Source organism: Carassius gibelio, chromosome B4, assembly GCF_023724105.1.
Source record: "Carassius gibelio isolate Cgi1373 ecotype wild population from Czech Republic chromosome B4, carGib1.2-hapl.c, whole genome shotgun sequence".
Lineage (NCBI taxonomy): Eukaryota > Metazoa > Chordata > Actinopteri > Cypriniformes > Cyprinidae > Carassius > Carassius gibelio.
Window position 1 is genome coordinate 14896434 of NC_068399.1, and position 16345 is coordinate 14912778.

The 16345-nt window shown below is 39.0% G+C and overlaps 1 protein-coding gene across 11 annotated transcripts in view; it reads right to left on the reverse strand.

The window, feature by feature from the left end:
• Positions 1–16345, reverse strand: part of LOC127956183 (neuron navigator 3) — a 293499-nt gene that overhangs the window by 55290 nt on the left and 221864 nt on the right. For all 11 annotated transcript variants that reach the window (XM_052553943.1, XM_052553941.1, XM_052553942.1 and 8 more), the window contains 3 exons: positions 14673–14827; positions 9661–10687; positions 4425–4537 (listed from right to left, as the gene is read on the reverse strand). In XM_052553943.1, the coding sequence (XP_052409903.1) occupies positions 4425–4537; positions 9661–10687; positions 14673–14827 (1295 nt within the window). The remainder of the gene's footprint in view (positions 1–4424; positions 4538–9660; positions 10688–14672; positions 14828–16345) is intronic.

Genomic DNA, 16345 nt, shown 5'->3' on the forward strand with positions numbered 1-16345 from the left:
TGGCTTATTCGTTCGAATGACCACACCTAACCCCACCCCTAAACCTAACCCTCACAGAAATCATGCTAAATTATGATTTATTGAGCATATACATTTTCGTGCACGTCCGTTCCCTGGGATCAAACCCATGATAGCATGATTACATATCAAGGTATAATGCAATAATCTACTAACTGAGCTACACGAAATGCAAATCAGAGTGCAAATAAAAGAGTACAAAACATTAAAATGAAAACTACCTTTTGCCGATAGGGGCAGCAAAAGGTAGTTTTTTCAGGGATTTGGACAGACAATCTATACAAGCGTATTGGTTGGAGGATAGGTTGCTAAAATCATTAGTCAGGTTGCGTTTTAGGCTAGCACATTTTCTCTGAAAAAGCTGCATGATTCATCTCCATAACAAATAACTGTGCATAATGAGTTACATTCCAGTTGAGTTTCTTAAGCACAGATATTGTAACAAACCTCTAACTTTATAGAGATTACCTTCATGTCTTTCACGATAGTATTTCTCTTTTCTGAGAATATTTTGAAGAATGCTGGGGTCCAAATAATATCAGAACCTACTGACTTTCAAAACATCTTCATTTGTGTTTCACGAAAGAAGAAATGCACAAAGGACGTGCTTTTTAGACAGAATGCTATTTTGTTGTTCTTGAACTATTCATTTAAACATTACCAAAAGTTAAATTTACCACACAAAAAAATAGCATTTAAAGCACTGCCTTAGTCAACTCAAAAGCTGAACTACAGGGAACTGAATTACTTCAGTAAGATGAGGTGTTGGGCTTGTGAACAAACAGCCCCTCGGTTGACGGTTAACACAAGATGGACTAGGAATAAAAGCATGGATCACACAGATGGGAGGGTAAATAGAGCTATTGATCAGAGCAGCAGACTGCATGGCAGCACTTCAATAGCCGGCAGGTGAATCTGGCTTCTAAATGTTCTCCTATAGCACAATCAGAGAACCATAATTCAACCAGACACCTCCCAGACCCGTTTCTAATGCAGTTACACACACACTCGACCCAGAGTTCAGATATAAAACCGACCATTACAACAGCAATGCACAATCAAAGTCTCTTAAAGTATGTTACTGATGTGTTTTAGTGATTCGCTATGCGGCATTGCACTTACGGTGTGACTGTGGGTTCAAAACCTGCTCCAGGTCTCCCAACATAGTGAGTATAACCTCTTTATCCAGCTGTGCTGTCTCCTCCCTGGCACTCTCAAGCTCCCAGTCTCCTCCAGAGCCTGCCGGACCTGCCTGGGGGTCCTCATCCGATTTACGACAGCTGCCCGCTTTCTCCACCATCTCGGGCCGCTGGTGCTGATGGGCAGGAGCCATCCGGCTGGACTTACGACCCCAGGGCACAGGAATAAGGGAGTGTTCGGATTGGGAAAGCACCTTGGTGAGGGACAGCGAGAGTGAGCGAGCTCGGGCGCTGCTGTCCGGATGTCTACGGGCACTACCTCGGCCATGTAGGGGCGAGGGCGATGAAGACGACGTCCCGGAGGATGTCGAAGGTGGGCAAGGAGGTTCATCCAGCTCAAAGGCATAAACCCTCTGCTCCCCATCACTAAGCAGCACGAGATTGCCGAGAGAACGTTGCTTGCGGAGGTTTAAGTTGTCTAGGAGAGGCTGCGGTGACTTGCGAGGCGGGCTGCCGCCCTGGAATACAGAAAACTCGGCTCCTCGCTTCATATTTTCACAGGTTCTTTACACTTTCTCTTCCTTATGTTGAAGTTAGTTCCTCCTCACATGATCTGCGAGCCTCAGGTGGCTGCAGGCACACACGCTCAGTCGCAAAGATGCCCCTTGCACCAGGGAGCTTCAAATATCATCCTGCCCACACGCACGCTCGCTCGCTCGCCGCAGCCAATAACCAGCATCCAGGTGCATGCTCCTCCTGTCTTCCTCCTCTCTTTCTCTCCTCTCACTTCTTTCCTTCAATGCAGCACGGAGGCTCGTGGGAAGAAGATCTGCACCAGATTAGGGTGAAATTGTGATACACGTCATTCACGGCATCTCCCCCTCTTTCTCTTTCAGCGAGCGAAGACTCTTCACACACACTGTCTATTAATTACCGGCTGGAGCGAGCGCATGTGGTTCGCTTCAAGGGACAGCAGGAGAGACTGAGTGCATGTGTGTGCACTCTCAGACGCTAGCTCAGGGTCCGCCTGCTCCTTTTAACATGCTGTGAGCTGCTTCATTCTCTTTATCCATCTCCCTCTTTCTTCTCTCTGTTTCCCTTTGCAGCAATGATGGCTGTTTCCCTGTTGCTGATAGCTACCAGTTTAGCACACACCTTTGCAGCAAAACGCGTGTGTGTGTTTGTGTGTGTGTGTGTGTGTAGTGGGAATAACATAAAATGAAACTAGCTTGTAACACTGTGATCTATCCTTAGACTTCCTTTATACTGAAGAAGGTTGTTTAGATGAACCATTTGTAAATGCTGCAGCACACAGCTTAACTATCAGGAAATTATACAAAAAAACTATATAATATAATATAATATAATATAATATAATATAATATAATATAATATAATATAATATAATATAATATAATATAATATAATATAATATAATATAATAATTTAAAATAAATATTGTAATAACATTATATAAAATTATTATATAGCACTAAAAACAGGCAAATTATATTATATTTTATTTCATGATTAATTCATTTAAAAAGCTATTTAAAAATTGCTTGCCAATTTTTTTTTTTTTCTTCTCAGCACTGAACTAATAGGTTACAACACAGAAGATTACCCTAATCAGTGTCCAGAGAATTCAGAAAATAACGATATTTTTTTGGCCATTAACTTCAGCAACACCACCAACCAATCGGCCATCTAAAAACAAACAGGTGCATACAGAGATTTTGCTTTTGTACTTGCATCGAGTGTAGCATATTTTACAACTAGACGGAACCCACAGTTCACTTCAACAGGAAGTGAGTTCTGAGGTTAACATCTATAAACAGTAGATGTGAGAGTTTTCCTGACTGCATCACTGGCCAAACCACAGCATTTCAAACATGGACAGATGTGGAGAAAAGCCTGCAGACATGCTTCCTAAGACGAAAAAAAACTTTTTCTCAGATGTTCCAATTTCACAGAAAAAGTATAAATGTTTTCTTTTAAAGTACGGATCATCTCAGATGTTTCTTCTACAATTAAAATACAAATTAAGGCAGTTGTTAGACTCCATTTAATTTCCATTTAATCCCACTGCTGTCTACAACAGGTGCAACTATTAAGGTAATAAAGCAATATTTTATTTCTATGGGACATTTAATACTTTCTATGCATATCAATCTGGAAATTTCAAATGCTTAAATCTAACATGCAACAACTTAATCTGTATTAATTTTTAATGAAAACTAGTAATAACAATCTTCAATGTACATGTACCATTTAGAATTTGTATTCATCTGTATTCAATCTTATGCTTTCCTAACTTTCTTCAGCCATAAACTGTCCCAAAACTCTCCAAAAGCAGCGCAGCACATAAAACAAACGTCTGAGCATGAGTCAGAATGCTATTGCTGCTTCTAGAACCACTTGCAAACAACATTGTCCCTCAACGTCAAAATGACCACAGCAGTGCTGCGTTCTCATTGACGTGCAAACACTGACCGCTTTGTGCTTATGTGTCCGTCTCTGCAGTTTAGTCGCTTTAATTTGACATTCCAGGCATTTTTGTGCAAGCCGGAGCACTGATTTCTATCTCATTAAAGAATTTGAGGAACGATTTTCCAGTCGGGTTTGTTTTGAGCTTTTTTAGATTGTTAATTACAAACAAAATGCATTAAAGCAACAACAGGGAACCTCATAAAATGATCAGATTCCAAACCGATTAAATCTCATCGTGTACAGAAATAATGAAATAAACCAAAAGCATTTGCAGAGGGATATAACGACAGTGGCTGTGCTGATAAATATGCACACAGGAAATGAACAACTAGGAACGCATGTCATAGTGCACCCTCCAATTCCAGAAACTGCAGCGCAGGTAAATGCAGCATTTGGGCACAATTTGCATTTATTTCTTACAGTTGCTCGCCGACTGGTTGTTAAGAGATGTGTGCGAGCAGCGCCTGAGCCCTAGGCACCTATCTCCAGCTATCAGCTGTCACATCACAGTCCCACACACACACAGAAATACACACAAGCACAAATAAACAACACATTCTGCAGCCTGGCCTCCCAAACAAGGCCAGCCTTTGTCCACCTGTCATATCTGACCTTTTCTTGCTGCGACAGCAACATGGAACTAGCAGCCTGCAGAGAGAATCTGTGGCTGATTTCAGCTTCTCTTTGTGTGTGTTAGGCTTGTGTCGCTCTCATACAGTATGTCTGACTGTGTGTAGGTACGCATGTGCACATGTGGCAGTACTCATCCTACTGTACCTGAGATCTCCTCCAGGCACTGTTTGGCGGTCTTGCTGTAGACCAGGTCTTTTGTGGGACTGAGACACGGTTCAGGGGGGACCACAGTAGTGCAGTCATTCTCTGAATACGTCCTGATTGAAGCAAAAGGAAAAATTACATACAAATTAGCATTTCATATAGAGTTGATTTTTTTTTTTTTGCAGGCATGCATAAATACTGTAATACAGTCAACATGAATTTTGCATTAGACCAATCCAAGTGCCACTTATTTTAAAAGAAAACAACCCTAGAAAAAGTTTTTAAAAGGTTTCTATGCACTTTTTACATTTTAGTAACATTGATATTATATTGTAGTTTTTGATATATTTTCAATTAGATTACATTTTTAGATTTCTGTTTTCATTTTAATTTGAGTTATTGAGTTTGTTTTTTCATTTTTGTGTTGTCATTTCATTATTATTATTTATTTATCTGTTTATTTGTTTATTTTTTGAATATATGTTTTTTTTTTAAGTTTTAGTTTACAGTTGATTTATTTTTATTTATTTATTCATTTTAGAAATTAAAAAAATAGCTGAAATAAAATGTGTTATTTTTAAATATTTATTTTTATTTAAATTGTATTTATTTATGTACTTGTTTATTTGTTTGCTTTTCAGTAGTTTTATTGTCAGGTTCAAGGTAACAATAATAACCCAGCCACTAATAACAACCCTGGGACCATATGGCCACGAGTAATTTAAATCATAAAATATTTGTATTTTTATATAAAACTGTTTATTACATATATGTATAATAATAATAATAATAATAATAATAATAATAATAATAATAATAACAACAATAATAATAATAATAATAACAATTATAATAACAATGATAATAATAATAATTGATTATTATTATTTACTTTCATTAAAATTAAAACAGTATCATTTTAAAATGAATGCTTAGTACAGACTAAGTGTAGGCTCCTTCTATAATATTTCCCTATAATTTTCCCTATAATAATAAATAAGAGGTTTTCTTTATAGGTTTTTTAGGTTTTACAACAGGTTTGTCATTGTGGGGACACCTGGCCCCCCAAAATATACAAAAACTTGGCAAACACATGCACATACAATGCTGTTCAGACATAGGTGAAACAGATTGGGAAAAACTCTGATTGTATATGCATAACAACAACACCTACAACAAATCCATCCCAGGACACCTGCATTCGCCCAGATAAACATTCCCTCTCACACACAGGCACACACACACACACACACACACACAATTCACCAGCCAAATATTTCAGTGGCATATCACACTGTTAGTTTCACCATGTGTTCCACTCTCTTGCCATTGAGATGCTGCATTACCTGTGACAGCACACACACTCATACACATAATTCACACAAACTCTGCCTGCAACTGCAAATAAACAAATGATGCAGAAAGGAAGAGGGCTTAAACTGTCAGGTAACTTCAGGGCTTGGTGAGCTGAATGAACTCAAACAAAACAGACGGATTCGACAGAAGGTCACCTCATGACACAGATATTTTACTGGGAGCAGATGCATAGATTAATCTTTTTAATATCGTTTTCAAGCAACATCACTGAAGCTGAGGGTGTTGATGTGAGCAGAGGCAGTGGATGGGAGGTCAACCTACTATCCTCTATGCCAGTGGAGACAAATGCAAAAGCTCTCTTCCAAACCTACGTGAGCTGCCCACCTAGACAACATTTTTAGGCATTTTCACTCCCAACATAAAGGCTCGAAAAGTAGGATGCAAAATTAGACTGCTTCAAACAGTACCTAAGGCAGCAGTATACATAGGATGAGAAAAACCTTTACTGTGGATATTCAAAATATTTATATTTTAAGCGCCTGGTGTTTTCAGCTTGTGTAATACGCTTCGGTGGACACGTGACCTTAATGTATTATTATATTTATTATTTATAATTATTTATAATTATATTTTATTTAGTGCAGAAAAGTACTGAATAATCGGATAGATCGGTGCACTGTGTTTTTGTGTTTATTACCTTAATGTGAAAACAACAACAACAAAAACAAAAACATACATTTTCACAATTGTAGTTCATATGATTCATACATATGACTTATTATTCAAATATATATATGCTAATAAGATATGAATAAAATATATGAAAACATAATATATGAAAAATATGAATAATAAATAAATATATATATATATATATATATATATAAATTACATTTTAAAATATATTAAAATAGGAAATGGTTATAAAAGTTGTAATAACAATATCACAATATTGCTATTGTACTATATTTTTTGTTTAAATAAAGCCCCCTTGGTTAAAAAATGTAATTAATTCTTACAAAAACCTAAAAAATTCTAAACAAAAGTGAAACCTTTGTATGGTATGGAATATATAATTGACGTTTTATAAAAACAAAAACAAAAAAATAAATAATAAAAAAAAAATTCAATTTTGAGGCTGGTAATACAATGGTTGGAATATATGATATATACAATGACTGGTAATACAATGGTTGAATGGTATGGAATATATAACTGAAGTTATATAAAAAAAAACAAAATTGAGGCTGGTAATACAACTCTCTCAACTCACCTGCCCTTGCTAAACTAAAAGTTTAAATCTAAGTGTAGTTCTAAGAGCATGATAACCACGTGGACCTGTTCAAAATGCATTGTATCATCTCGCACACCGTCAAGTGCTGTCACAGCCCTGCGGGTTTTACAGAGTCAAGCAGAGCTCTCGAGAGGAAGATCTGCAGTGGTGGAAGGGAGTGTGATAAGGGCTCCACTTTAAAATTCCATAAAGACTTTAGGTTATAATCCTTATGAGATGGCACTAAGAATGCCAAACACAGCATTAAGAAAACAGCATCCTCTTCCTGTGAATAATGAACCTGTGGCAAGAGTGTGTTTTTACGAGAACTGTTAAACTCTTAAGGTTCACTGTGTGCAGGTATGACACACAGAGGTCACTGGTTTTGAAAGCTCTTTATTCAAGCAAAGGATTAAACCTGTTACTGAACATAGACTATCGCTCAAGGACAATTCCCTTCCACTCTGGTTTCCAACACTCTCTCGTCTTTCATGTCAGTTTTTGTCTATCACAGGCCCATTAACACTCTCTTTGTCTCTTTAATAAGCTGACTCAAACTGTTATGAATGCCCTCTGCCAATCAATCACATATCCTCTTTTCTGTTCCCACTTCATCTTCCTCCACTCTAACCTATTCACCCTCATTAGTCATCATTTGTGATGTCATCCATCTATTGATGAGGACTGAAGGAGGCCACGCCCCTTAAACGAGGCGGTCTGGCAAACGGCTCAGCGGTTCCCACTCGGCCTAATAATACAGTCGAGATGAGACATTTACCCACTGCTTTTTCTTACAAAGTTTTGCACGATTGGATAGGTGGCGCAAGGGACAGATGATCAGTGGGTGTGTGCTTGTGCATCTAGAAGATGGTTTGATAAACTATAGATAGATTGCTGCTTCAACATATATTTGCCTGTAATTAACAATGCTTTATGATGCTCTGTGTGTAAACGGGGTCTCGCTCCGTCTGGTCGAAAAAGGACTCTTGTCTAGACAGTGTATCCTGAAAAGAGATCCATTCTGTTAACATCACCCCCCACAGTCAGATTTAACAAGACATCCTCCAAATTTCTCGTTTCGCCTTAACTGACAGCAGAGCAAAGAAATGATTGATTTGAAAATGACTGAAACCCGGGTTGCCTGCACAGAAACACCACTGTGCAACATATTGAACCATGTGCAGTTCCCTCCAGGCCACCTCTAAAACACTCAGATTTCGGTAGATCTTCCATGCAGATATTATATTAAAATAAATTCTATTTTTTGCATTGTTTATGGTGCATCTTCATGATTAATGATTACGAATTGGTTACACCCGTTACATTTGGCATCAGAGATTCTTTAGAGTATCTGTCTTGTTAGTGGTGTGCAGAATAAGTAAAAGATGAGGTAATTATTCTGGACCTCCTGGGGATAAGGGTTTCATCTTTGCCTGTCTATTGAGGGTAATTACAGAGACATGGTCGTGCTGTCTCATGGATGATGATAATGATTTTACATCCCAGAATAGAACCCAGAAACCCAGATCTGTCTTGTTTGTCTGAGTCTTGCCCTTTTATGTCTCTAAGCATCATTGAATATATGGACCCCAGTAGCCCTACCAGGACTAAAAGTCAGCTGGGTCTATGATGAGGACATAGTAAGTCTGAAAAATGACCAGTTCTGTCCAAATGAACTGTTCTGTCCAGCTACGCTAGTTCTAAAATAATTTTATCCAAAGGGACTAAGTACTCTGATCACAAGGAAAGCCCACCTGCCATTAATTATCTTGCCTGGGGACGCAATGATAAATGAAAGTGACAGCCCTAGTGAAAAAATAAAAGTACTAAAATATATCTGAAATAGATTAAAATTTAGATTAAAACACATTTTAGGCTTAATATTAAGAAATGTGCATTGTGCCCAAGTAGTACTCTAAATAAAGTTAAATATAACTTTTATATCAGTAAAGGCCCGTTCACACCAAGAACGATAACTATAAAGATAACTATAAAGATAACGATATTAGCGTCCACACCAGCGAACGATATTGTCTGTGTATTCTAAGCGGACGCGCGTCTGCAGCATTAAATTCTCGAGCTCATTACAGCAGGATTGATTCTGATTGGTTGGCAATGTTTTTATCGTTCATCAGAAGAAAAAAAATCGTTCTGAAAGTGATTCCAACGATATCATTTCTCTGTGCCTTTATCGTTATAATTGTGGTGTGGACTCCGCTATTCTTTAATACTGAGAACAATTTTTAGAACTGTATCTTTATCGTTATCTTTATAGTTATCGTGTTTGGTGTGAACGGGCCTTTAGTCTCGAGCGACACGTCAATAAATATACTAAAAGATTTGAACTGTATTTTTTTCTTTTTCTTTTTATATGAACAAAATAACATCCATTCAAACAAACAGGGAAGCGGGAGCAACAGACATATTATTGATAATTTACAAAGATTTGAACTGTATTTTAAATATAATCGTTTTTATTAGGGAGAAGTGGGATCTTATGTACTTTTCTGTGATTGAACATGACAGATCCAGATCTATAATCTTTAAGCTACTACTCACAACTTCAGCAATCATCATTAACAACATGCAAAGCAAGAGATCAGAAAATGCAGCAACCATGTGCATTTGTGTTTAGGAATCACTCACCGATACATGAAGGGGGCGACAGTTGCCGTGTTGGGATGGTTGTATTGTTGCTGCTGGGGAAGTTGTACTGCCCCGTTACCTCCTAGAGCTCCTCCACCACCCAGCCCAGATGTGGCGGATCCAGAAAGTGCTGAGGTACTTGTTGATGACACCATGCTGGTCTTCCGATTCTCCAATCCTCCCAAAGATCTCTGCATATATATAGACTGACCACCTTTACTAAGTTTGGTTTTCTCACCACCTGTAGCAGGTACACTAGTTGCAGGTACACTGGGTTGGCTAGCTGCAGGCTTGGCAGTTGCTGTTGGAGCCTTCAGACCAGGCTTGGGGATGCCGCTAGAGGCGGGGATTGCACTTTCTTTCTTCACAGAAGCTGTGGACGTTTTGTTTCCTTTGGGGATGAAGCTGGCAATCTTGGAGCCTTTCTTAGACGGCTCAACTATTACTGGCTCCTCTTTGGGTGGCGTGCTTGCTTTGCTCTTGGTCTTGTTCTTGTCCTCTTTGTCTTTGGGTTGTGGCAAGGACTTATTGTTGTGGTTCTTGCAGTTGTTGGTCTTGTTTGGGAGTACAAAAGAGGATGCGGGGGTCTTGCCCTGCTGTTTCGAGATTCCACAGGGTGGTGTGGGACTGAAGGTCCCCTCATCTCCAAACTCAGACAAATCGTCCTCCTCCTGGAGAGCCATTTCGGCCACCGAGGGAGAAGTTCTGGAAGCGGATCGAGGGTTGATGAGCCGGAATTTCTCCAACATGGAGCGCTGGTTGCCGGGGGCTGATTTGGAGGAGTCTGTGATTGGAGGACGGAGACGATCGGACGATGAGGGAGGGGTTGGGGAAGTGGTTGGGCTGGGTGGCTTGGTGGCCAGCATAGACGAGGTGGCACTGTGCTTCATGTTCATGGACTTGCTGCGCCAGGATTTTCCAGCAGTGGGAGAGGGGATGGCAGAGGCCAGCTGCTGCCCGCTGGTGCTGGAAGGCACCGCACCACTGCCGTTCATGCTGCCTGGTAGAGGAATGCCCTTCACCGACTCTGTATCATAGAACAGACCACACAGCGCACACATCTGTTAGTCTGATATACAATAACTACATCCTAGAAGCAATACAAAGTTTGTTTTTGGCGAGGAGGAAAAAATATGACTACAACAATAATCAAATATTAGCATAAGTGGAAAGAGATTGTGGGAAGGCAAAGCGTTCCACAAACACATGAGGAACAGATAGTACTCCGTCCAAATCTTTACTCTGCAATCCCACCGCATACTGAAATCCCAAGCAATGCTGCAATGCACTCAGGCAGAAAATTGGATCCAAAATTGATTTAGTGGGATTTTGAATACTTTGTTGTTGCCAGATACCCTCTTGTTCTTTGTAAATGCAGTGATGTTTTGCACAGAGTTCACATGGCTCACAGAATAACATATAAACACACTTAATCCAATATAAATAGATTATACTCATGTGGGGGAAACATAAAATATACATATATCAAGCATGACAATGCAGAAATGTAACATCCTTTAAAATACAACTTGTCTTGGCATTAATTATTGGTCCGATGATGATGATCATGAGAACTTCCTATTGCCAAGCTTAGGGCCCAGGCTAAATTTATTTTAATATATTTTAGTGTATATAAATCGTATAACCTTGACCAAATTTTGGTGCTTTACACATTACTGGCAAAAAAATGATGTATGCTATTCTTTTGAGTACCTTGCATATGAATACAGTAATCATACTGTAACATGGTATATACTAAAACACCATGATGGCACTTCTCTATAACTCCACCTGTCTCCACTGTACTTCTTTGTAAGGGGAATGCCAATGCTCAAAATGTTTTACAGTTTAAGGGTGGAATTTTGCCTTTAAATAAAATAATAAAAATAAAAAGACACATTTGCAATGTGACATTATATTGATGACAAAACTATTTCTGCTTAAATTCTAATTACCATAATATTAAAAATTGGTATATTGCACTAATAAAAATGAGAATCTCATCACTGAGAATTATTTTAATTCCAAAAAAATAGGAAATAAAAATAATACACTTCTAAAACACAATATATATTTTATGAGCCATACAACTGTGATGAAAAAGAATAGATAGATAGATGCTGTAAAACATAACAAAATGCAAGTAAGTCTACTGAATCTTACTGCAACTCAGGTTGTCCCTAACTTTGATTTGCACCCAGATGTATCAAAGGGTCAAGTTGAAAAATTCTAAGCACAAAGGAAGAAAGGCGCTGATGGGACTTAATTTGGTTCCATTGAAAATCGTGTAGAGTGAACAGTGATTGGACTGCGAATGAGCTCTGTGTGGATCGGGCTTCAGTGCATGTGTCAGCTAAATTAACCCCGTCTTTGGAGATAACAGCAGCTTAAATAACAGCCTCTCTCACACACATACACACACCAGACCATCGAAACATGGTTACCATAGCTACCCTTTTCTCCACACCAATCTCTGTGTTGAAAGTGAAACGCCACTTTGTTCTAGGAAGTCTGATAGGATGCCACGCACATTTCAAAACAAACACACTGACAGGTGTGATGAAAGAAAACATGGCATTGAAGACTTTCCATCTTAATTTACTGTTGTCTACTCCACAATGGATTGCATTAGCCATTTTCTTTGCCTCTGGCTCTCTTTGTTATCTCCTCTGCTCAGTTCTGATGTCTTAGTCACAGGTGCTACTGTAAGAAGCTATGCCAAAAGTTCAATGAATGTACTAAAAACACTGATTTCCTGCACAGTAATCCAGGAATTGGACACAGGGCTTTTGAAAGCTGAGCTAGTGCTATAACAAGCATGCTGATTCACTCCTGCAGCCAGTGTGGATGGTGAAATTAGCTTTGTTATACAAGACTACTTAACATGCAAGTGTTTGTGCCCACTACATTGAAATAGGGCTTATAAACAGTGTGAGATTGCGACCACAGAGGCGTAGCGCTGAAATATGTAGGTAAGACTACATAGAACCTAGTGAGCTGCCTAGCGGGCTACAAAGGCAGCATCCTAACTGTCACGAAACCCCATAAGTAACCACTTTTGAACATTTCATGTATGCAAAATTAAGCACAAATTAGATTCAACTCACAATTTAGACATTAGCATGTTGCTAAGCTAACAAAGTTGATAAAATAACCGACATCAAAGAACTGTGAACATCTGAATGTGTCGTCAAAAATATTTTATGTCAGAGGAATTTGGCGAACAAAAATATGTAATCCCTGATCTATTTAAAAAGAGACAGCCTGAAATCCATGTAACTGTTGTAAGAAATTATGCTTTAACAACACATTTCAAATCAGGATTAAAATTCTACAACTGTATCATAAAAATGGTGCTTTATAAGCTCAATTTTTTTTTTTTTTTTAGGATGATCCAGCTATTGCATGCATGTGGTGTAAAAACAAACATGCCATTTGCTCTTTTAAACGTACAGTTATTCCTACAGGCAATATTTTAAAAGCTAGAAGGCCTCTTTAACAGGTTTAACTGTCTTTTAACCTTGCAACAAAAGCCATGATCTCTCCCATTTCTGAATGCATTTCAGAATAGCTTCCCTTGTGAAGGACACGTGATGCTGCCTTTATGTATGGTCACATTTATTTATTAATTTCCGCAGGCAAAATTCAGTCATTTTTGTAGAAAACCACAAAATCTCAATTTTAGCTGAGGGTGATGGATTTCCTCAGGCAGATTTGGCAGTGGGTCAAACAGATTCACCATGTTGACCAGAAAGATGATTGAAATGTATTGCTATGTGAACTTTGCTTCATACATTTCTAAAGTATTGGCAGTAGACCTGTTTTGCCGGCAAAATTTCACTAAAATGACTGCACCTTTAGAATTTGGCTAAAACACTGAATCTCACAAGGCAGCATAATTTTCTGCCTAGTGCATGGAACAGCTTTTGTGTCAACTGTACCCCTACGATGCCTTAAAATGCTAGGTAGGCAGCTCACTAGGTTTTGGAACAGAGCTCTGTTCTCTCCCTACCAGCCCCTCCCATAGTTCCTTCACAGTGTGACAGACTTTTTAAACAAAAGAAGATGAGGGAAAAAAGGCAGATGGGAGTTTGCTTTTCTCATCTGTATAAGTATTAGCGCAGTAGCCCTGTAAATCAAGGTTTTTGAGTAATGTCAGGCCCGTTGCAAAAGGGCAGGAATGGGTTTAGAGAGAGACGGCGCCTATTAGGACTCTCTGATTCATCAAAGCCACATCTGCCATGTGAGACCCTTCTGTCTCGCCCTGTCCCGTAACCAGTGTCTGGGAACACTAGCATCTGTGCTAACAACGAACGAGGACCAGTAAAGTCCGGTATAAATCTAACTAGCCAGTACAGCCAAAACAAACAGTCTGTGAGGGAAATCGGTTGCGTTTTGCTCATGGATTCTTGCTGGGAGGGGTGAATCAGGGGCGAAATACGGGTCACACGTCTTTGAACTCCCAACCCGGCTTCAATCGACACACTCCATCAAGTCTAGCACAGATTTATGAAGTAACCAACTAGCCTGTGGAGATTTACACACTGGTGGCTAAATAGCCATGTGGTTTTATGAAGTCAGCTTTGAATGATGGCTCGGCTTTGACAGGAAGATGAAATCAGAAGTGAACTCTGAATAGGCTGGTTATGTGGAAGAAGCAGAAATGTAACATGAACGTCATCTCCAAATATGTAGGAGGAGGACAGTGAATGCCGAGGGCAGATCACCTTTTCAGATGTGAATAACACACCAGAGAGGAACCACAGTGCAATATTATACTTACATTTCCCAGGAAATTGTGTTTTTTCCACAGATTTACTGTATTTCATTATGAAAATGTTCTAATAAATGCATGAGGGAGCCACCTCAGAGCATCTTGCCCTCTGCCACAGCGCCGTTGTTCCTGTGATAGTGGCACCATCTTGTGGATAACAGGATATAGCTGTTGCTGTTCCATTTGAGTATCGTGCAGAAATCTTGATTTTTCTATTGAAATTCTGTATATCGCTCACCTCTGTCATTGCCGCTAGCATACTGAAGTGGTTTGCTCTTGTCAATGCTGTTGAAGCTCTGGCTTCGTCTGTTCAGGTTTGAGGATCCGTGGGCTTTGCTACTGCTACTGCTACTGCCGCTGCCTGCAGCGGGGACTCTGGAGGGACCTGGTAACCTGGAACACATAAAACACACTTATTAGTTGGCTCTTAATCAAATGACATTATTAAATATGAACTGTATCAAATGGGAGGTAGGCATATGTTTAGTTGTATAAATTAGAGATCTGTTAATGGTAATAATTTGACTAATATACAGTCTTCTAAAACAGCTTTTTCAATATGTCAACACAATAAACCTCTTTTAATTGCTCTAAAATCTGGAGTGTGTGTGTGTGTTTCTTTGTATTGTCTTGTGCTGTATTCATACTGTTGATGATTTACTCGTGCACAAAGCTTGTTAATGACTCACAAGTGCCAGTTTTTAATTGGGAAACACGACCCTGTGACACATCAACCTGACAACGGCTCATAAACATGTCGTGGAGGAACAAAACAGCCGGAATTTAACATTCTTTGACACCCTCGCTGTTTCGTATAGCTGATTCAATTTTGCACCCAACAAAGATGTTTCTCTTTACTCCAATCTGATTACGGCCCCAAACAATTGATTTTAACAAACCAAACTGATGACCTAATAAAGACCTAGTTATAGTTTCATTTTAAAAACCATCTGAAATTCCCATCATCATTTGAAATTCTCATTACTAATCAAATGTTTTGAAAACTCTTATTACAAAGATTCCGAGCAAATAGCTTTCCTAGAATTGATGGATTGGAGAACGATGATTCAGGCAGTTAGGTGCATGTCTCATCAAGCTTCTAATGACACTGCTTCATCACTCGCTCATTTCCCATCAGGCACTTCTGCTTTTCCCCATTAACCTGTTGTGCAGGCAACCATCGCCAGCTATGATAATATGCAAGCATATCTGATACTATTTCTCATAGAGGTTATTTGGGTGAAAATTGGGATGGACTTGTGTCTGAGTTGAGAACAGGGTCTTAATGGAAGAGTTTTAGACGTTTTAGTTTTAGCAGGCCCACACAGAACTGGCATCAGAGAGCTGCAGATTCCCAGTGGGTTATGTGTGTTTGTTTATTAAATATTCCACTTAATTTCATCATGTTTTTATCTCAGTAAGACTGTGTTCCTCTCAGCTGCACATGACACATTTTATCATGTAAAAATCTGCAGATTTTCCCCTCAAAAACAAACTATCAAAAGTGAGCAGATTCAGTTTGGCCTGGCTCAAAGACAAGGTAACATCTGACACCAGCATTAATAAGATATTTGGTTTTCTGATTTGATCTTGAAATGTTCCTTAGAACATAAATATGTATTATGTATACATCCACAAACACAAATGTGCCTGTAGAAGCTAAGTTTAGAGCTTACCAGGCATCCGAAGAGAGTTAACGTTGCTAAAATAGACCTGAATTAAAGCTACGGTGCAACATTTCTCTTTATTCTATCTCGACTTACATTCAGAGACAAGTATGATATTTATAAGTTGATGTGCCCGAAAAATCCATGTCACTTTCAAAGCATTGCTCATTTTTGAGCATCCCAACGAAGCCGACACAGCAACACACTGGCTTAACCAATGACATTAGTTGGGGGCAGGACTATC